Below are 22,468 nucleotides of genomic sequence, written 5' to 3' on the forward strand. Positions count from 1 at the left end.
ATGTAGAATTATGTACAAAAAAACCTGCATTCAAAAATAAAACAATGTACAACTTTAGAGCCTACAAGTCCACTCAGTCCTACTTCTTGTTCAGCCAATCACTAAGAGAAATGTTTGTTTACATTTACGGCAGATAATGCTGCCCACTTCTTATTTACAATGTCACTTGAAAGTGAGAAAAGGCATTCGCATGGCACTTTTGTAGCTGGCATTGCAAGGTATATAGATGCCAGATATGCTAAACATTCATATGCCCCTTCATGCTTTGGCCACCATTCCAGAGGACAGGCTTCCATGCTGACAATGCTCATTAAAAAAATAATGCATTAATTAAATTTATGACTGAACATCTTGGGGGAGAATTGTATGTTTCCTGCTATTTTACCCGCATTCTGCCATATATTTCATGTTATAGCAGTCTCAGATGATGATCCAACACATGTTGTTCATTTTAAGAACACTTTCACTGCAGATTTGACAAAATGCAAAGAAGGTACCAATATGAAATTTCTAAAGATAGCTACAAGCACTCGAACCAAGGTTTAAGAATCTGAAGTCCCTTCCAAAATCTGAGAGGGACGAAGTGTGGAGCATGCTTTCAGAAGTCTTAAAAGCGCAGCACTCTGATGCAGAAACTACAGAACACAAACCACCAAAAAGGAAAATCAACCTTCTGCCAGTGGCATCTGACTCAGAGGATGAAAATGAACATGCGTCAGTCCGCACTGCTTTGGAATGTTATCTAGCCGAACCCATTATCAGCATGTCCTCTGGAATGGTGGTTGAAGCATGAAGGGACATATGAATCTTTAGCATATCTGGCATGTAAATATCTTACGATGCCAGCTACAACAGTGCCATATGGACGCCTGTTCTCACTTTCAGATGACATTATAAACAAGAAGCAGGCAGCATTATCTCCTGCAAATGTAAACAAACTTGTTTGTCTGAGCGATTGGCTGTACAAGAAATAGGACTGAGTGGACTTTCTAGACTCTAAAGTTTTACATTGTTTTATTTTTGAATGCAGTTATTTTTTGTACATAATTCTACATTTGTAAGTTCAACTTTCATGATAAAAGAACAGGAGTACTTACAAATTTATTAGAGCATAAGCTTTCATATGTATCTGATGAAGTGGGCTGTAGCCCACGAAAGCTTATGCTCAAATAAATTTGTTAGTCTCTAAGGTGCCACAAGTACTCCTGTTCTTTTTGCGGATACAGACTAACACAGCTGCTACTCTGAAACCTTTCATGATAAAGAGATTGCACTACAGTATTTGTATTAGGTGAATTGAAAAATACTATTTCTTTTGTTTTTACAATGCAAATATTTGTAATAAAAATAAAGTGAGCACTGTACACTTTGTATTCTGTGTTGTAATTGAAATAAAAATATTTGAAAATGTAGAAAACATCCAAACATATTTAAATGAATGGTTTTCTATTATTGTTTAACAGTACGATTAATCGCGATTATTTTTTTTAATTACTTGACAGCCCTAATTGTCAGCATTTCAAACAAATTGGACAGGTCAGAGACTTTTTTTTTTACAGTCCCATGATTTGAAGGGATGAAGTTTAATTCTAATTTAGAAATCAGAATTCAGCCTTTTGGACAGATTGTTTTTCAAATTTTGAGCCTTTTAGGTTCATGTTTTTAGGGCTAGAAACTTTCATTTTTCTTTTTAAAGGAAAGTGATATTCTCACATATTAAATTTACTTCAGGAGCTGTTTTATCAAATACACTAAATATCATGAGACCTGTCCCAGACTGGTGACAGATCTGGCAATTTTCTGCAATCTCTTTGAGAGATCTTATTGTATTAAGTTGGTGTCACTGTGGGCCAAGGATTGAATGTAATCCTTTGAGGGAAGGTAACCACATCCCCTCCAGGAATTTAAAGTGGGGGCTGGAGGTAGGCAAATTCATTCAGGTTGTAATAATTCCAGACAGGTACCAGCACCTGGGGAAGCTCTCATATACTAGTTCAGACACGATTCTCCAGAGACCAACAGACAAACAAAGAACTTTTGGATAAATAGCCTGAATTTAAACTTAATCAGGGCCTTCTTTCTGATCCATCAAATGGAAAGGACCTTCTCTCCTAGGGATGCCCCAAGGGTTAGAAGGACTTTGGCCTACTGAGGCCCCATAAGACTGATGTTCTCTGGTAACCTCAGTAGCACACATGTAGGTTCTTCTGTTCCTTTAATATGTTTTTTCTGTTGTGCTTTCACCTTAAGGATAAATGTGCTTGCTTAGAAACAGTTGTGTGGTAACTTAACTGTGGGCAATTACACTGTTTATAGCCTTTGAGGAGAAAGCAAAGGAGGCCTGCTCAGGCAGTCTGACTTGCTGAGAAACTGACAGTGTAGGCAGGGAGCTGTGCAGTTTGGAAAAACCCTGGTTAGGAGGGCGAGAGACACGCATCTCCACCCAAGAGAGGTGACAGCTGAGGAGCTGAGAGCCTAGAGTGGATGCCTTCGTGGATCCCAAGGACAGGGACATACAGGTGCAGTTGCCCTGAACTGTGACAAAATTCACAAGAGTACATTTTCTAGATTTATTTGACATCGACCTTGCAACATTTGAAATGTTGTTGTACACCTAAATATTTATTCCTGTTTTCAAGATTTCTTGCTTGGTGTTCTTCAACAGTATTAAGGAGACTGTGCATATTTCATAAAGTTTTGGTTTTACAAAATCTCATTTAGCCATTTCTGAGCCATCAGCATTCGAAATGTGTTACTACTTTGTGGCGTGTGCTTATAATACAGAGGATTGATTTTTCATAAGAGTTTTGTACTTATATTTTATTAATTATTTTTAATTTTCCATAATTTAACATTCAAATTTAGACAAAAAATATATCAAGTAATCCCAATTTAAAATATCAGATCAATAAAGGCAAATTTGGAGGGGTATAATAAAGATGATTACCCCTAGTAAACATCAGTGCTCCTATGAAGTCTATATGTCACAACGGGTTACGTCAAATTAAAATTATACACCAAAACTCAAAGCACAAAGTGAGTAGTAGGTAAACTAGTAGAAAAAGACCATTAAAACCATTTTTTGTCTAAGTGTGGATGAGAAATAATCCTGGAAAAAAATATGAAAGATTTTAACATGTCAGAAAAGGTCATCCTCACTTATAATCAGCACTCTGATGCTTTCCATGGATAGAGGTTTCATTGCCAGATCTAGGAAGGCAAGGTGGGAGGACAAAAATATCCTGCTGTAACAGATTGGTTTCTGTACACCGAATAGCAGACTTCTTAGAAAATGTGTCTGTCAAGATGAGACTGAGAATTCAGCAATTATACAACCCAGGGGAACTGGCTCTTAGACAAACGGAAATCTTAAGGGCTGAGAAGCATATCTCAGAAATGTTGTATATTTAGGGTAAAGTTACCAGCAATGCTTCCTATCTGCATGCCTGGTTCCACAATTACAAGAGCTGAAGTAAAACATTCCTACCTTAAACCAATAAGGCCCCATAGTTAGATTCTGGGTATATTTTTGAGCTATCTCCCTCTGAACAGATAAACCCATCAGCATTCTGAGTTTCATGGTTTCTTTCATTCATGGTTTCTTTGGGGCCTGAACTTCATCCACTGGAGGAAACACACATACCTTTCATTCATAAATGAAAATGGGTGTGATATGAAAAAAAAAAAAAAACTCAACTTTTAAAATGTAAGTAATTTAATTATGAGATACAACAGCATGAGATAGTTGTCTCAACAGGGCCTAGCCTGGGAAAAACTTTAATGTTTAGGTCACACAGCCATAGGGCTAGAGAAACATACTACAAATCTCCATTCTGTAAAGATATAATCATAATAAAACATTACTGTAAGAATTTTTTTTCCCAAATGTTATTAATTGATGTTTTGAAAATTATTCTCTGTATCAGGCACTCATAGCAGTAAGAAATAGTTCTTTGGTATAGCAAACTGTACAGTGATTTGGTTGTCTGTGTTTAAAGGATTTACTGTATAATAAAAATTACTATGTACTGCTGTTGGTGGCACTTATCTGATAAGAGAGTCATAAGATGATCAATCTGCCTGAAAGAACTGAAAAGCAAAGCAATTCTGATAGTGAAACTTCAAACCAGATGATGCTCTGATTAGAGGCACCCACAGAGATTACACAGGTATAATAAATCATTTAAGATTTTTAGCTTCAAATAACACAAAAGAATGCAGTTTTTTATTAGAAAATAAACTGTTTATCAAGAACATTTTGAAGGTGACATTTATAACTCATAAACCATCTTGGAATGGTTAGTCAAATAGATTACTTCATTGGCAGAACACTCAGAGAGACTTTGTTCTGAGAAAGAATTATTAAGGCAGGCCATGAAATGCCCTATGCGCTATTCCATTGTTGTTGAGCAAGAATGCACAAGTTGTTCACACTTCTTTTTTCAAATAAAAATATTTTTTTTTTTTTGCCAAAAAGAGCAACCTTAAACCACCCTTTGAAAGCTAATTTGCTCAGGCTTGGACTATGAAGGAATTGCTTACCTTGAAGGTGCTCTTAAAATACTGTATGCAGCCAGGAGAAGGTAAACATATCTCCTTTCTAAAACCAAATAACTAATTCAGTAAATGTAGGGAAAGGACAAAAAGCTGAGTGGAGACTGTGAGCATATTCAATTCCCACTGAAGTAAAATGGCAATTGCGGGTACAGCAAAATCTCAGAGTTACAAACACCAGAGTTACGAACTGATTGGTCACACACCTCATTTTGAATTGGAAATACGCAATCAGGCAGCAGTAGAGACCAAAAAAACAAACACAGTACTGTGTTTGTTAAACACTCTGTGTTAAACATAAATGACTAAAAAAATAAAGGCAAAACAGCATATTTCTTCTGCATAGTAAAGTTTTGAAGTTGTATTAAGTCAATGTTCAGTTGTAAACTTTTGAAAGAACAACCATAACATTTTGTTCAGAGTTACGGACATTTCAGAGTCACTGATACAGCGCGATCCAGATCACCTGTTAAGTGAGGTGCAAGCAGATATAATGTGTTTTAGTAGAGATATATGTAAATGTGTACATCTAAGAACAAAGAATGTAGGCTGCACTGACAGGATGGGGGACTCTTCCTGGAAAGCAATGACTCTGAAAGAGATTTTCAGGGTGCTGGTAGATAATCTGCTAAACATGGGCTCCCAGTGCGATGTGGTGGTCAAAAGGACCAATGCTATCCTTAGATGCATAAACAGAGGAATCTCAAGTAGGAGTTATTTTACCTCTGAATTTGGCACGTCTATGACCACTGCTGGAATATGGTGTCCAGTTCTGGTGCAACAGTTCAAGAAAGATGTTGATACATGGGAAGGGTTCAGAGAAGATCCATGAGAATGATTAAAGGATTAGAACACATGCTGTATAGTGATAGATTGAGCTCCTGGAGTCTATTTAGCTTAACAAAGAGAAAGTAAAGGCATGACTTCAATATAGTCAACAAGTGCCTACAAGGGAAACAAATATATATTCAGTTTAGCACAGAAAGGTATAACACAATCCAATGGCTGGAAGTTGAAGCTAGACAAATTCAGACTAGAAATAAGACATAACATTCTTAACAGTGAGGGCAATTAACTGTTTTAACAATTTACCAAGGGTCATGATGGATTCTCCATCACTGGCAATTTTTAAATCAAGATTGAATATTATTTTTAAAAGATATACTGTAGGAATTATTTTGGGGAAGTTCTATGGCCTGTGTTATACAGGAGCTCAGAGTAGATGATCACAATGGTCCCTTCTGGCCTTGGAATCTATTAATCTCTTACCAAGTTGAGGCCTCCAACCTTTATTATCCAAGCCCGGACAGTAGGATCCATGTTATGATTAGTCCATATTCCATACTTAATTATTTGGTCATGAACTGAAATTTCTGTTCCTTTTATTACAAGTAAGGAAATAATCCATTTTGTTTTTCTCTTATTCTCACCAACTTGTATGTGTTCTCGGCCATTCATAGAATACATTGCATGACTGAAGCTTGGGGTGCATTTCATCAGAAAATCAAACTTCTTGCACTCAAAAAACATTAACCATAAAAAAAAATCAAACTCATTTTAAAACATGCTCCCAACAATCTGTGATAAATAATGTAACTCATTTATGGACTAGATTATATATAAACTAAATGTATCCTAGAAATTACTAAAATGTATCTGCAGAAAGTTACATATATATGCCACTATCCAGAAATCTCTATTACACCTCTACCCCGATATAACGCTGTCCTTGGGAGCCAAAAAATCTTACCGTGTTATAGGTGAAACCGCATTATATCAAACTTGCTTTGATCTGCCGGAGTGCGCAGCCCCGCACTGCCGGAGCACTGCTTTACCGCGTTATATCCAAATTTGTGTTATATCGGGTCGCGTTATATTGGGGTAGAGGTGTACTAGCATGTCATCATCATTGCCTCATATTATATTGTCTTTTTAAATATAGTTTACTGTACAATATTATTTTCCAGGAGATGACCCATTCTTGGCCTCCCCCACTCTCAGCTATTCACACACCTGGAAAAGTGGAACAGAGCAAGTTTCCATTTGCAAACAAGGTAAGAAATTCTTTATAGTCTAGAAACCCATCTCCCCCACCCTCAATATACAGCCTCAACTCTGATCCCCAAATAACCTTGTGCTGCCACTAACTAGACTGCTAGGTGCATGTGCGGAAAATAGAGAGAATACATGGGTGAGTGTTGTAAAGGTTGTTGACGTGTGTCTGGGAAAGTGGTGAAGTCACTAGTGATTTATGTAAGTTATCCCAGACCAATAAAACGTTTCGATCACACCACCGGCGCGGGCTGAGGGATGTGCTGGCGGCTGCTTCCCGCAGCCCCCATTGGCCTGGAGCGGTGAACCACGGCCAGTGGGAGCTGCGATCGGCCGAACCTGCGGACGCTGCAGGTAAACAAACCAGCCCAGCCCACCAGGGGGCTTACCCTGGTGGGCCGCGTGCCAAAGGTTGCCGATCCCTGCTGTACTGTTTAAATGCCACAAGTATATGCCAGAACTATTTTAGTCCTGAGTTAAAGCTTTTAAAGGTTTATTGGTGCTAAGTATTGTTTGTAATATTCTGCTGGTGAAACCAATTGTGACAGATATGGCAATTTCCTGCAATATCTTTGAAAAATCATATTGAATTAAATTTAAGTATCTTTGGGGTTCTTTGTACTTAATGCAAAGTGTATGTATTAGTGTGGGCCAGGATTGTGTGTAACTTCTGTAGGAGGGAGATGTCATGGAAGGCCTGGGTGATCAAATGACCATGTTGCATAATGTGCTAGACAGGAATGGACTTTTGGGACAATACACGTGAAATGGATTTCCTGTGAAATATTCAAGAAAACCATCTTTTCAAGCTAAGCCCTGAGGAGTGGACCTTTGTCTGCTTATCACCTATTACATGAAGCCAAGATCACAGGCCCAAGCTGTAAAAGTAAAGACTGAATTATTCTTTGTTGGTTCTGAATCTGAGACAGTTATGAATTCGTAACCACAGGAAAAACCCAGCTGTGGGTTTTGGAGGACATAAAACTACCAGAGCCCAAGGTTGGAATTGGGATGACCTCTCGTAAGCTTTTTAGTGTGTGTGTAGGTTCTTTTATTGTTTTAATGTTTTCTCTGTGATGCTTTCGCTTTAAGAATAAATGTGTGTAATAACTTGTGACTGCTGGCAATTACAGCTGTTCAGAGCCTTCGGAGGGAAAGCAAAGCACAGATACCTGCCTATTTACACAGTCTGGCTTGCTTCAGTTAACACAGTGTAGGCAGAGAACTGAGCAGACTCAAAAAATCCCAATCAGGGGATGTGGTTCTCTGCCCAGGAGAGGTGATACCTGAGGAGCTTAGAGTGGGTGTGTGACGGGGTTTGACTCACAACGCTAGCACCTCCTGCTGGCTGTCCCAGGGATTAGCTGTGTTAGCCAGCATGCCTTCTTCTGGTGATGTCTTGCTGCCATCACTTCTGCTCCAGGACCCACATCACTCTAAGGACCGCGGCATCCTCTTCAGGACACAGCCCTCCAGCTGTGCCACACTCTGTGCTCCCCACTTCTGGGTGACCTGCGGTCCACTGTCCAGCCACTTCCCTCAGTGGTGACTGCAGCCCATTGTTCATTCCCTGGACCACTTCCCCATGTCCCCCAACACCTTCTTTGCCCTTACCTCAGAGCTTCAGCCTGCCAGTCTTAGCAGCTGGCCAGGAGCTCTCTCTAGCTTCCCCTGATCTGTCCAAGGTGCTGGCACTCCTTCCTCCTGCTAGGAACCTGACTTTCCCTCCTCAGCTCCAGGCAGCTACTGAAGCTGCTCTGCCCTGCAGCCCTTCTTATATGGGCCTGCCAGGCCTTGATTGGCTGCTCCTTGCAGCCCCTCTCCTATTGGCTGGTTTCTGCACAGCCTTCGTAGGGCTCTATTAACCCCTTACAGGACAGTGTGGGACAAATGCCCCACCACAGGGTGTATTGGGTGGATCACAAGGGGGAAATACTGGTGCGATTGCCCTGAACTGTGACACCAAGCTCCTTTAGTTACTGTGAGCCCACTGTACTGGCCTCAGAGGGAAAGAAAATTATAATCATATAGTCAAGAAATGTTTAAGATTTTCCTATAGGGAAATAGCTTTTCAGTGGATAATAGTGTTGTAATTTTTAACAATCAGGGATTAAAACAAAAGCCTTGTCCTATTGCAAAAGGAAAAGAAGGCAATATTTTTGTGACATGATGCTTTTTTTTAAAATGGCATTTATTTGAAGCTGATCAGAGGTTTGGAACATTAAAATAAGTCCTATGGGAGATGAATTAGAAGACTGCAGGAGGGGAAGTGGTTATAGATGCAAAAATACTATGCACATGGCTCTGCAATTTATCACATGGCTATCACCACCGTGTGTGTGTGTGCACAATATGTGTGTATGTAGGTGAAATAGCTCTTCTTCGTGTATATCTATATATAGTGATAAAGACATAAATTGTAGGGGCATATGCTATATTGCAGAGCCATGTGAATACTGATGTTATCATTCACCTCTGACCTTCTCATTTACCCTCTGCCTGCTAATACATTTCCCTGGGACTTATTCTAACATTCCAAATACTTGAGCAACTTCAAAGAGCCGCCATTTTTTCTTAAATCAACCTGTCAAGAAATGTTTTTTCCTTCTCCCACCATAGTGGAATTTCACCCACAAAAAGTTATACCTGCCCCAGGCCTAGGACGGGCAAGGTTATTTTGTCCTGGACCAGTGACAAGGTTTCTATATATAAAAATGTCACAACTGTGAAGTCCATTATCTCACAACTCTGCCTGGCTAGAAATGGGAGCTTTATATAGTGCATTGGGAACGGGAGATGCCCAATGAGACCCAACACTGACTTGATTCCTGGAAAGGGCCCAAGATACTGAGCTTTAACTCATGACATTTTTAGGTATAGAAAAGATATTTTAAATCATTTTAAGGCATTTCTATGGCTCACTCTGAGCCTCCATAGTTACTTTCTAACTAAGGCATCTGTTTTGCAGGCTCAGAAATACAGTGGTTTAAATATTTTTTAAAGTTTCTAAAACATGGATAAACTAGTTATTTTATTTTCTCTAACATATGTGACATATGCATAGATCAGACAATGGTCTTGTGTAGTATAAAGGTTTTATCAGCATTCATTTGGGATGACCTGCATGATTCACTAGAGGCTTCCGCATTCATGAGCAGTGTGACTATCGCAAATTCATGTTGATAAAACATTTATAACCATACCAGATCACTATGGATTACTCACACACAAGTGCCTGGCAATCTAACAGCAATACAAGGGCAAGTGATGGATCTAAATTCAGGATATAAACTTTGTTACTTACTTCCAGGCAAATATACAGGGACTGGGTTACTGAAGGCAGCTTCTTCATTCTCCATGGGAATGGTGTGAGACCAGCACAGCTTATTTTAGTGACTCTTCCAGCCAACTCAAGGCACAGCATTGACGGACTCCAGAGGAAGAAGTAGCATAGCAACCCTCTTCAGCGCAGGGAATGTCACTGTGGCTGAGGGTATTTGTGAGTTGGAGAAGGGGAAACGTAGAGGGATCCCCAGCATTGTTATGGACTCGGAGGACTCCTGCCTTCTTAAAAGGCTACAAAGTATTTTTGCTCATTCTTTTCATAAAAATAAAATATCAGCATCATTAATTCTAACACATACTGAACTACTTTTAACCTATATCTCAACTAATTAGTGATCTGACAGCTTGAGACTTGCAATTTCTTAATGAGGCTATTAAAGTTTCAGGGGCTATCAAAATTGTAGCAGGATGGATTTGGAATCATTCTAGAAATTAAAGCTAAATAACTAGATTTTAAATATCATCATTAAATATATATATATATATATATATATATATATACTGTATACACAGCATAAAAATTAAACCTACAGTAATGTTAAAGATCCAAGTTAAATCCACAAGGAAAGGAAATTCAGTGTCAAATTTGAAATACGCAGACTGTACTGGACACCCTCCATCACCTCATCACAATGAGAGTACATTAAAGAAAGCAGACCAGAAACATCCCTTTACCTAGTAGAGGGTATTAAGGTCCATTTTATCCTTAATTTTGAATTTTCTTTCTCTGTGGGATTAATCTATACTCTTAAATTTACAAGAAAGGGGCAGTGTGAGTCCCTTTATTTCTCATTTTTCAAATCTTAAAGATAATTGAATCAGTGCATATATATGAGACGCCACATATGCTTTTCCCTCTACTATGTTTGTGAGACCTTGTTAGGTACAAATGATCATGCATTATTGTTATTGCAATTTTATTACAAACATCTTAAAAAATAAAGTTTAAATGAATAGTTAAATCTGCTAAATAAGAACATGCTTGATGCTTGTGAGAAAGCGCTTTCATGTTCATGTATTCTCTACTCAGTTGTGTGAAAAGAGGATACGGTAAATTCTGGTGATTGCATGGCTCTTTTCCTTCATTTTTACAGTGATTTCGTATGTCTCAAAAAGCAGATCAGGTACTCCATTTCCGTGTAGCTATGTATGATTGTATGAGGTCACCCATCATTGTGGTGTCTGGGCAGCACTTTCAGAAAACCAGTCCATTTTCACAAGTGTTTTGCATTCACATTCTTAACAGAAGCTTTAAATGTTGGTGTCGTCTCATCTTTATGGTGGTCAGTTGATTATTCTTTTATTCTTGTTAATTTTAAAAAGCTAGAACAGGTGAATTAGAAAAGAACTGCAGATGTGAATGACTCACCTTTACCAAATATAATTGCTTTTAACATTTGAAAAAAAATGATGCCTAGAAAGGTAGACAGTTTGATTGTATGCTAGAGTAGCATTTAAATTCAAGTGTACCTGTCATCACATCACTACAGCAAACTGCTCCTGCTTTTTCTGAGATTATACTCAGAAAGACAAAAGGATGCAGGCTTTTATATTTCTTCATCAGAAGGGATCATAGTTGGGGCAATTCCCCCAAAGTAAATAGTTTAAAATGTAAAAAAGTGTTGCCATACTGTGAGACGTAGCATAGGTTGTAGCTTATATATATGGGTCTATAAACCTCTTAGGACAGGACAAAAATTAAGCATCTGCTCAGCCTGGTCCAGGTGAAAAGAGGGCTTTGCAGTAAAAGACATGGGCATAAATAATAAATAGTCCCCTTCTCTTCTGGTCACCTGGGGGGATGGGTCAGCATCCTGACGCTGACATGGTACGGAGCTGCCTCCATGTGACAGGTTAGTCTGTGGCTCTCTAGCCTCCCTTAAAGGGGCAACACACCCTCTCTGACAAGCCAGACAAAGATTCCCACCACTTAATGTGTGGTGAGGTATGTAGGATGGCAGTGAATAACAGATGCGTATTGTAAACATGCAAATTCCAAATCAAAGCCATGCAGTCTGGAGATCCCTGACTCCACAGGCAACTTACACAGCTAGAGTGGATTTAAGATCTGACCCTTCAAGATTCTGAATGCCCCCAGTTCAATGACCCTGGTTTAATTGCAAGTTGAAGTTGCTGAGAAGTGCTATGGGATTAAGCCCTTACGAGTTTGACCGTGCTCCCATTCAGCTCAATGGAAAAACTCCCATTGATTTTGATGAAGCATGATCAGGTCCTTAGTGGATTTAAGATTGCCATCAAAAAAATCCTATCCAAACCTACAGTAGCTGGGGAGAAGGAAAGAAGAGATCCATGGGGGCACGGGATAAGGAAAGAGCTAGGTTTATTTGGGTTAGTTTAACTGTGAATTTCTGTATTTTTCATTCTATTTCAGTAACTTTAACTTTAAATGTCCAGGCTTCTTCATATTTTTGCTTTTTAGGAAAACTATAAAGGGCTCAATTGCTTTTTTCTTACATAATTAATAAAGGTTTACAGACATAACTGCAGCTTAAAGACATATTTAGCCTGGAAATAAAAAATAATTGTCTATTGCCTTGAGCCCGTCTGTTGGCTCAGTACTGCCCTTAGGACCAAGGTTTTAGCTGAAAATCTTTCTGCCTCGAAAATAATGTATGTATTGGTATGTATGCCTATTCTGTCAATGTTGCTGTTGCTGTCTTTCTTGTCATAACTGCAGCATGCATAATAAATGGTATAGTATTATAAAGTTTATTTATTTCATACATAATTGGAGATATGTATGGAATGCCCTCCCTAAACTAGTTCATAATCCATTTCTCTTGTGGCTCAGCCACCCAGTGATGACGAGCCTGAGTGACAGTCAGAGATACTTGACTTTTAGTATTTTAAAAAAAGAAGGGTGGAAAAACTTCAAATGATTTAGAACAATTAAGTTGACTAAATGTTTGTTAAAAAGCCTCGTTAACGCAGTCCAAGGTGCTGAAAGTATTCTTGGAGAAATTGCTAAACTGAAAAATGCATGATATAAGTGCTGTGCCATGTTTAGGGTAACCGAGATTCCATCTTTAGCTATTGTAGGAGGCACCTAAAGAACAAGAGTCCATAAATAATACACAGTAATACATCTACAGTACCAATATAATGTTAGTACATATGGTACATTACAATCTTTTCCATATATCAAGTCTAAAAACAGCCCATAATTGCAATGAATTATTTAAAACAAAACCGATTTGAACAAACCTACTTGGAAGATTTAATGCAAGGCAGACTATCAGTGTTTTTCCAAAATGTTCTAAATGTTTCACTAGAAACGTTTTAGATGTTTTTGTGAAGTTCAGTTACAAACCCACTTCTGATACATAGGTATCTGCTGGTCCACTGAAGACTAGCTTGAGATTACAGAGCTACTGTGCCACGACTATGTTTGAAAACTAGGTGTTGATTTAGTTTCGTTTTTATTTTAACCTAATATTTCAGTATGTCTAGTAGATAATAGAACTAGGCTCAGGAGTAGGGTCTAAACTTCCATTCTCTAATGCTGTGAGTATCAATTTCCTGATCCATTATGGACGCGACACTTGGGATCCTCAAGGTGAGGAGAAAAGATTAGCTGTGCTGCTCCCAGAACAATCTGATGGCCTATGAAATGATATTGGCAAGAACTTCAGAAATAATCATTTGTCTGTTTGCCTGTCTTCTCACCTAGCCTGGTAGAAAGTAATAGCCCCTTGAGTTCTGGTGGAGTAATAAGTGAATAATAAGCTGGAGATTGATAGTGAAGATAGAAAAAAATATACTATTAAAGGGTCATGGTTGAGAGATAAGTATAAAAAGCCTAGAGTAAATGCATTTTCAAGGAAATATTTGATTTTCTTCTTATAGTCGGAAATGATGTTCTGTGATTAGACTGAATGAATGATTAACAAAGCTGTATGGTAGTATTAAGGTAACTTACATTCAAACTTCTATTGTCTCTAAAAATTATCAAAACAAATAATACATGGTATGCTTTTCTTTATTATTTTAGGAGTCGCAGCAGGTGTCTACAGGACACAGCAATCCAAGTAAGAATTACCTCACTTTACAGCTGGATTTGGTGGAGACGTTGACTGTGAATGTGAGAAACAAGTGAACAATAGGATAGTTGAGAAAAAAAATAGTGGAAACATGAAGCCTACTGGTCCAGTACAGGATCTCAGCTGGCAGGCTTCTGTTTTGTCCAAGTGCAGAACCTTGGGCGTCACAATCACTAACGGCTTGTAGTGGGGAAGGAGAGGAAACAATCCCTTTAGGTTGGCAATGGAAGGAACAATTTGCTCCATCATATCTAGTTCTGCTACACGTGAGAGAGATTTTACAGGGAAAAATAGTTGCTTTTCTAAAATGATAGGTAGTGGGTGGAAACTCTGTATCCACATACCAATGCGCACACAACCCCAACCTCCAAACTGCCTAAAATTTCTGAGAGTTTGCTTTATTATTTATTTATTTATGTATATGCAATGGCACTGTCACTGTATATGGTGCTATATAATATATGAAGTATGCCAAAACAATAACAAATACTGCCTCAAAAAGCATATAGTTTTGGGCTGCCTTTGATGTATAATTTTGACAAGGATGGCGAGTACGGAGCTTGCTTTGCTCACATCCTTGCCTATCCTCCTACTAAAGTGTACAGGCCATATTACAAAGCAGTTGTACTTTAATTGCATTTAGTTATTGGTAAAATACGTTATTGGCTGTGTGGAAAGAAAAGACTGAATTGTTCTATGAAACAAAGTATTAATCCTCTCTTCTGACACCCCTGACTGGTATTAATGTTCTTCAGCATATACAAAATACATGACCCTACCCTGTTCATGACATCAAAGCATCCCAACCAAAGGCTCTATTTTGTTAGCTTCATGACCTGTGAGCTAAAACAGAGCACTATTTTGAAGCTGGGTTTGAAGATGACAAATGCTCTGAGCCAGTAGACATGGCTTTGAAACTGACTGGTCACCCACTGGGTGCAGGAAGCAGACACCCAGAGGGAGAATGCTAGGAGACTTCAGGCTATTAATATGTTACGGCACTTTGCTAAGGAAGGGGCAGCACTGTGGAAGACGATGTTGTGAACAAGCAGGTGGTGGTGCCACTTCATTGCCAGCATCATTTTGATATTGCTGTGAGCACCAGCACTAAGGAAGTAATAAAAAGGCAAAGGGGATGGGGTTCTCTAGAAAAATAATGAATGTAGTAATGAAAGAAGGAAGCATTAAAGAGCCATAATAGATGAGGCTGTGCAAACACTTGAGGAATTCTGAGCATAATAAACACAAGAGCAGAGCTTGAGTGGTTTGTGATGACATCAGAATGCCTAGCATTGGTCATTGTTTTCCTGTGGTTTATTTTACCTACAGTACTTCATGGTCCTTGCAAAATCTTTAATAATGAAAAAAAAGACGATTAATATTGAGGTGGATAGCTAGGTTGGATAAAGTAAGATACACGTGCTGCCAAATCTTTACCTAGAACTTAGATTGAAACTGCAAGCTTGTTTTGAGGTTTTGGGAAATTGTAATAAATGGCTCTCTGTGAGGGAGGTGTCAACATGGCCTCTATCCTGCTTTACCTGGTTGCAAGTCTTTAGTGTCCCAGTAAGCTGATAGCCTCAGTATTAGCAGGTTTACTTTGGGAGTGGTCTGTTTGAAGCTTGTCATGAAGGATATTTTGACTCCAGCTGTTAAAAATATCTTCCAGTGGCACCATTTTGGGGGGGGACCTATGCACCTCCCTGAGTTTCATACTAGAGGTCTGCTCACAGCGCATCCCCTAGCCCCAGAGGGAGCTTGAGTGAGGAATGTGATGAGGTCTGTGCTGCTCTCAGCTTCTGCCCATGGGGCAAGGAGTTTGTTTATAAACAGAGGCAGGGTGATTAAGATAACAAAGGGCTTGTCATTAAATTAAATTAAGGATCATTAGATGATCCTGAAAGCATTGCCAGGCGCTCCAGTTAAAAAATAGGAAACAAAGGATAGGAATAAATGGTCCGTTTTCAGAATGAAGAGAGGTAAGCAGTGATGTCCCCCAGGAGTCTGTTCTGGGACCAGTGCTGTTCAACATATTCATAAATGATCTGAAAAAAAGGGGTAAACAGTGAGGTGTCAAAATTTGCAGCTGATACAAAATTACTCCAGATAGTTAAGTCCAAAGCTGACTGCAAAGAGTTACAAAGGGATCTCACAAAACTGGGTGACTGGACAACAAAATGGCAGATGAAATTCAGTGTTGATAAATACAAAGTAATGCACATGGCAAAATATACTCCCAACTATACATACTAAATGAAGGGGTCTAAATTAGCTGTTACCCGTCAAGAAAGAGATCTTGGAGTCATTGTGGATAGTTCTCTGAAAACATCCATTCAATGTGCAGTGGCAATCAAAAAAGCGAACAGAATGTTGGGAATCATTAGGAAAGGGATAGATAACAAAACAGAAAATATCATATTGCCTCTCTATAAATCCATGGTATGCCCACGTCTTGAATACTGCGTGCAGATGTGGTCACCCCATCTCAAAAAAAGATATATTGGATTTGGAAATGGTACAAAGAAGGGCAACAGAAATGATTAGGGGTTTGGAATGGCAACATTTGACTGTGCACAGATTTTAGAGCGACAAAGTGGGTGAGGTGATATCTTTTATTGGACCAACTTCTGTTGGTGAGAGAGACAAGCTTTCAAGCCACACAGAGCTCTTCTTCAGGCCTGGGACAGGAGCTCCCAGCTTCACAGCAAAATGCAAGGTGGATCAGATTGTTTAGCAAATGTAGTTAGCACATATTGTAAGGGACCATTCAAGTGGCCATTCCACCTCTACCCGGGTGCATGTTATTATTTGGATGACATTCTCATCTTTGCTAAGACCCATCCTGGGCATAATGCTATTCTGGACCAGGTGCTAACCTGACCCCAACAAGCTGGCATAAAGTTGAATGTGGCCAAGTGCAGTTTTGCAAAAGATGCTGCTATAGACTATTACTCACGTTACCCCTTTGTATTCATAATTTCACAAGACACCTACCTCTGAGGAGCTAAATTCTTTATTTACAATGTTTGGCCTACCAGAGAGCCTTGTTTCAGACGAGACACCTTTTCTATAAAGAGAGTTTGAAGATTTTCTGATGAGTATTGGTACAGTACGTTATAAATCTGCTGTGTACCATCCCCAAGGAAATGGCATAGTGGAAAGACTACATAGGACTCTGAAGAAGTGTGGAGCTAGCATACTGCAGGAACTTCTAGGTATACTCTTACCTATTGCATTAAGTCATGCTTTATATGTTATTTGGAGTACACCTCATGAAAATACTGGAGAAACCCCATTCTGCTGGCTGTTCAACTGACCTATGAGCACCAAGTTGTCTATGCTAGTGGAAAAGGCTCATCCCACCCCTTTGCCATCCTCGAAGCCAACTGATGTGACTAGGAAATATATGACTTTCAACAAGCGTATCCACACAAGACTCCACACATTCTATCCTGGACAAGCAGTGTATGTTAGGTGAGGGTCTGGAAGCATTTTCATTACTCATGGCATGATCTTGCGGGCTGCAGGGTACGGAGCATGGCAAGTGTGTTTACCACACAGAGAACACATTGTTAACCAACAAGATATACTTCCTACTGAAAGGGAAACAGATAGGGAAGAGGAGACTTTTTTCTGTATGATGCTATGTGGCAAATCAAGAAAGCTGTGCCACATCAATAGAATCCAGCCCCTGAGCTGAATCAGAGGTGTAACCTACAGCCCTGGGATCACCGGCTGCCTCTGGCAAGGTACTGCTGAACTTTTGGGGAGAAAAGAAGGAAATTGTGGTGACTGATATGTGTGTTGCCTTTCTGCATCTTGTTTCCTGCTCCCTCTTCCATTTCCTGTTTGGTTCCTGGTTCCTGCTCCCTGAACTCCATGTTCATGACTTAACTGTTTCATGGTTATTACATGATTTGATTGACCACCTACCCGCGTGTCTTGCTTCATTTTTCCTTGTGTTTTGAAGATTGTGGTCTAGCTAGGTTGACCACCCATCCCAAATTGGACAGGACAGTCCTGAAATGAAGAGTTCAAATCCTGGACTCAGGCTGAATGACTCCAGGACAGCATTTGTCTCAGATTCCCTGTGGCGCTGCTCTGTGCCTGCCTGAGGCTCAGGGGCAGACCAGCCTCTTCCCAGTGGGAGGGGAGCTGAGGTGGGCCTTAGTCCCCCTTGCCAAGAGGCTCCAGCCCCTCCTCCTCCTTTTCCCCCAAGGCCTTACGCCCTGGCCAGGCCAGAAGCTGGAGACAGACAGAAGTAAGAGCCACCCAGGGAGCCCGGGTCACTGTGGGGAGCCCTGAACCTTCCACCTGTCCTGGGCAGCGCGCCCTGTGGGTAGGGACACAGGCCGCGGGCTGCTCTTGGTACCCTGGTCTCTCACCCAGGGCCGGTGGAGGGTCTGGGGCTCTCTACAGCAGCCCAGGCTCCCTGGATGGCTCTTACCATTGCCCAACTCTGGCTTCCAGCCTGGCCAGAGGGTGGGGTCTCGGGGGAAGAGGAGGAGGAGCAGCAGATGGGGTCACTGATGAGGGTGGGGCTCCTGCATCTGTTCCACTTTTGCCTTTTGAAAAGATGGTCACCTTTGATCTGAGGTTACACTTGTGAGGTAGGTAGTACAATCACTATTATCCCCATTATACAGACAGGGAAACTGAAGCATAGACAAATTGAGCGACTTGCTCAGCCTCATAAATGTAAGCTACACCTACTTGGTGTGGCACTCTGTCCCTCTCTAATCGTGGCTATGCCAACTAGAGATTGATGAGCCTGCTACAGCCTTGGCTAAGACAGTCTCAAGCAGTAGAGGCTCATGCACTAAGATCTGGCTCCCAGGTTTGATCCCTGCGGCTGTCAACCCACCCAGGGTGTCAGCATTACATAAAGAACACGGGCAGAGCTGGTAATAGAAATTGATTACCAGTCTTCTGCTTTATCTAGAAAATTAATATGGTGGTCTTCTGGGAGACAAGAGACAAGAACCCTGAGGCTTGTTGGGGTTCCCCCAAGACCTCTCCAACTTGGTTCCCCAAGAACCCAGTTTGACTCCAGTCTTGTTGTCACTCAGGTTCCTTTATTTGGCATACAGTAAAGCTACGCTGAGTTCATCAGTCCCAAGCATAGGGGGCGATATAGGCTGTGCCACACATCCAAAGTTACACAGAAAACCTCTTCCTTTGTATGCATTTACACATTAGATTGCATTTACAGTACATTTCATGACACGTTTTGGGATTGGCTTGATCACTTTGTAAGAACCAATCCCTGTACAATACACACTATCTCTGCACAAGTTACTCTTTACCTTATGTCAGGGGTAGGCAACCTATGGCACGCATGCCGAAGGCGGCACGCAAGCTGATTTTCAGTGGCACTCACACTGCCCGGGTCCTGGCCACCAGTCCGGGGGGCTCTGCATTTTAATTTAATTTTAAATTAAGCTTCTTAAACATTTTAAAAATCTTATTTATTTTACATACAACAATAGTTTAGTTATATATTATAAACTTTATAGAAAGAGACCTTCTAAAAACATTAAAATGTATTACTGGCACTTGAAACCTTAAATTAGAGTGAATAAATGAAGATTCGGCACACCACTTCTGAAAGGTTGCCGATCCCTGCCTTATGTTATGGTCCACACTTGTCTTATCCATTGTTATCTTGTCCATTGTAAATGGTTCCCTGAGTGCTCCCCCTTATCTTAGCTAGTACAGACATTCTGGTTCCAGCCTGCCGATCCATGTACCTCCCTAATCCTGTCTCCCAAGAAATGAGGCCTCATCCATGTACAGTTATTCATGTCAAGCCAGGCCTATAAGGCCCTCTCCTCTACCCGGGGTACAATGGGCCAATCTCAGTTTATCCCCCCCACCCCTTCAGAAAGTGGATTTGAAATTGGCCTTTGCACTGTGGGTCATTTTACCCTTAGAATGTGAAATGGTAAAAGAGCCAATTCAGTGGGAAGCAGCAGAAACCAGCCAGGTCTACAGCTGAAAAACTGAGGCTAGAAGGCCTTCAGCCATATGCACATGCTCCAGAAGATCAGTCTTTTGGAAGAGAGCAGACCAACAGCAGGCCTGCAAAAGAAGTAGGACATTTAGTGAGACTCTTGACCAGCTGCAAAAGACTGAGATGGAGGAGGGAAAGGGCCTCATAACTTGCCCAGAAAATGATACCTGGAGCTAAAGAAGATTAGCTGGTTGCTGAATTGCCTGTCCCTCATAATAGTACCTTCAACTAAGGGGAGACAAGGGCAGATTGGTTTTGGCAGTTTGTGTGAAGTCTTGGAAGATAGAGTGTGGATAACAGTGGGCTCAAACGGGTCAGGTAGCTCAGAGAAGCAACACCCTTTTACTAGGCTTGTCAAACTGAATCTGAATTCCAAATCTTTAAATATCATTCATGCTTAGTAAATACATTTTTTTTTTTTTTTTCTGTGACTCATTGGAGTAATGGTACAGTTCTTTCTGTGGAGTCAGTAAGGCATTAATTCTCCATTCTCCCTCTTACTCTTATATACGGTATAATTGCTCTCCCTTCCCCCTGAAATGTTAAGTGATTATGAGCATTAAAGCAGCTGCAAACATTCACTGTAGAGTAATTCATTAATATCCTGTTTGGCTAAATAGCATCCCTGCTACACAACCTATTCTGCTTTTCTTATTGCCACAACACTAATTGCTGCTAAGAGCAGAACTAAAATACTGCAGCTTTTCCAATTGGTGCAGAACAAACTGCCAACAACTCACATCCCATCTGCATGCAAAACCACCAATGCTCACTGTACTAATGTGTTATTAACAAAAGTATTCGTTACAAATAGAATATCTATGATGAACTATTATTTGTTTTGGGATGTAGATATGGTACTGACCGATATTTCAAGGCAGATTGTTGCTAAGCCAGTCTATGTGCCGGATATCCAGTGACAGGCATAAGGGGCATAACTAGCCATGGAACTAAACCAAAACAACATCGCCAAACCCTGCCTGAACTTTGGGAAATTCAGAGCCAGACCCAAATTTCCCAGCTCCAACTTGACAACTGAATCTGAACACCATGAGACTTGAGAGTTTTGGATTTAAATTTGCACTTCACCTCTGGTCCATGTCTAGTCACAACCAAATACTCAGAACTTATCTCCCCACCCCACCCCAGAATAACCCTATTTTCTTTGGGAGAAAATGATGACACAGGTACTTATATTTTAATTAAAGCAACTGTGTGGAGAAGGCATCTAATAGTTAGAATTGGGAGTCAGGATTGCTGAGTTGTAATTTCTGTCCCAGATACTAACTCACTGTGTGATATTGAGTAACTCCTTCAGCAGCTCTTTCTCATAATCAAGTCTCTAAAATGGGCTCATAGGGTGTTGAGTCTTAAGTAATCTTTTGAAGGCACAATGTAATTATATAAAATATACAAATTATCTTGTGATCATTCTGTGTGTAGCAAATGTTTGATAAAAATAGATATGACTAGCTTCATGCCAATGCTTCTGATTGGTTTAAAATTGTGGGTCTGATTTCAAAGGCTGATTGGTGATAAGAACAACTGATTTTTTCCCCTCCTTCCCAAAGATAAGCAATGTTTCAGAGAAACCCTCCCTGCAAGCCTAGAAGGCCTAGAAACATTTGATGCAGGTACCAAGTGTGTAAGCTAACCAAAGGCTCCTTTGCTGGACCCCTGTTCCTAGAAGCATCATTATCTTGAACAACTATTTCAGCTTGTTTCAGGATTGCACTGGGGAAAGTACCAGGAGTGAAATCCATTTAAGTCAATGGCAAACCTCCCATTGACTTCAAAGGGGCCAATATTTCTCCCCAGACGTTCATTTCATACCCTAAGTTCTTCCACCTTTGATTTAGTGAAAATCAAACTTGAGAACTTTGGCAACAGCTATTCATATGTAACGCTGAAGTTCTTGTAATGTCTTGAGGCCTGATCCAAAGTCCTTTGAAGTCTATTAGAGATTTTTGATTGAGTTCAATGGGTGTGAATCAGGTGCTACACACAAGAAAACACTGAAATGATTTCAAACGTTATTTCACAGAATACAAATGAATTTTGATTTGACAAAACTCATTAAAACTGAATGGAAGAACACTGGTCCCATCTGTAAGATAGTCAGACTCCAGCTCTTCATCTCCTGTTCATCACAAACTTGCATTTAAACATCACTTCAGTGCCCATTGGTAAACAAGTGCCTGGGCCGTTGGCTAGCATAGAAACAATATTTTGCACTCAGATTATAAATGGTGTGTAAGCAAGGTGGCATGATATCAACAACAAAACAAAACAAAAATCCAACCCTCTCAAGGCTTTCAGACTAGGGTTACCATACGTCCGGATTTTCCCGGACATGTCCGGCTTTTGGAGATTCAAATCCCCGTCCGGGGGGAAATCCCCAAAAGCCAGACATGTCCGGGAAAATCCTGGGCGGGGTGCTGGG

At 40.3% G+C, this 22,468-nt stretch overlaps 1 protein-coding gene across 1 annotated transcript in view; it reads left to right on the top strand.

Moving 5' to 3' along the window:
• Positions 1-22,468, top strand: part of AFF3 (AF4/FMR2 family member 3) — a 476,825-nt gene that overhangs the window by 287,316 nt on the left and 167,041 nt on the right. The window contains exons 9-10 of the mRNA XM_026657569.1: positions 6,522-6,608; positions 13,964-14,000. Coding sequence (XP_026513354.1) covers positions 6,522-6,608; positions 13,964-14,000 — 124 coding nt within the window. The remainder of the gene's footprint in view (positions 1-6,521; positions 6,609-13,963; positions 14,001-22,468) is intronic.

Source organism: Terrapene carolina, unplaced genomic scaffold (genome assembly GCF_002925995.2).
Source record: "Terrapene carolina triunguis isolate 2854851 unplaced genomic scaffold, T_m_triunguis-2.0 Scaffold21, whole genome shotgun sequence".
In the NCBI taxonomy this organism is placed as follows: Eukaryota; Metazoa; Chordata; order Testudines; family Emydidae; genus Terrapene; species Terrapene triunguis.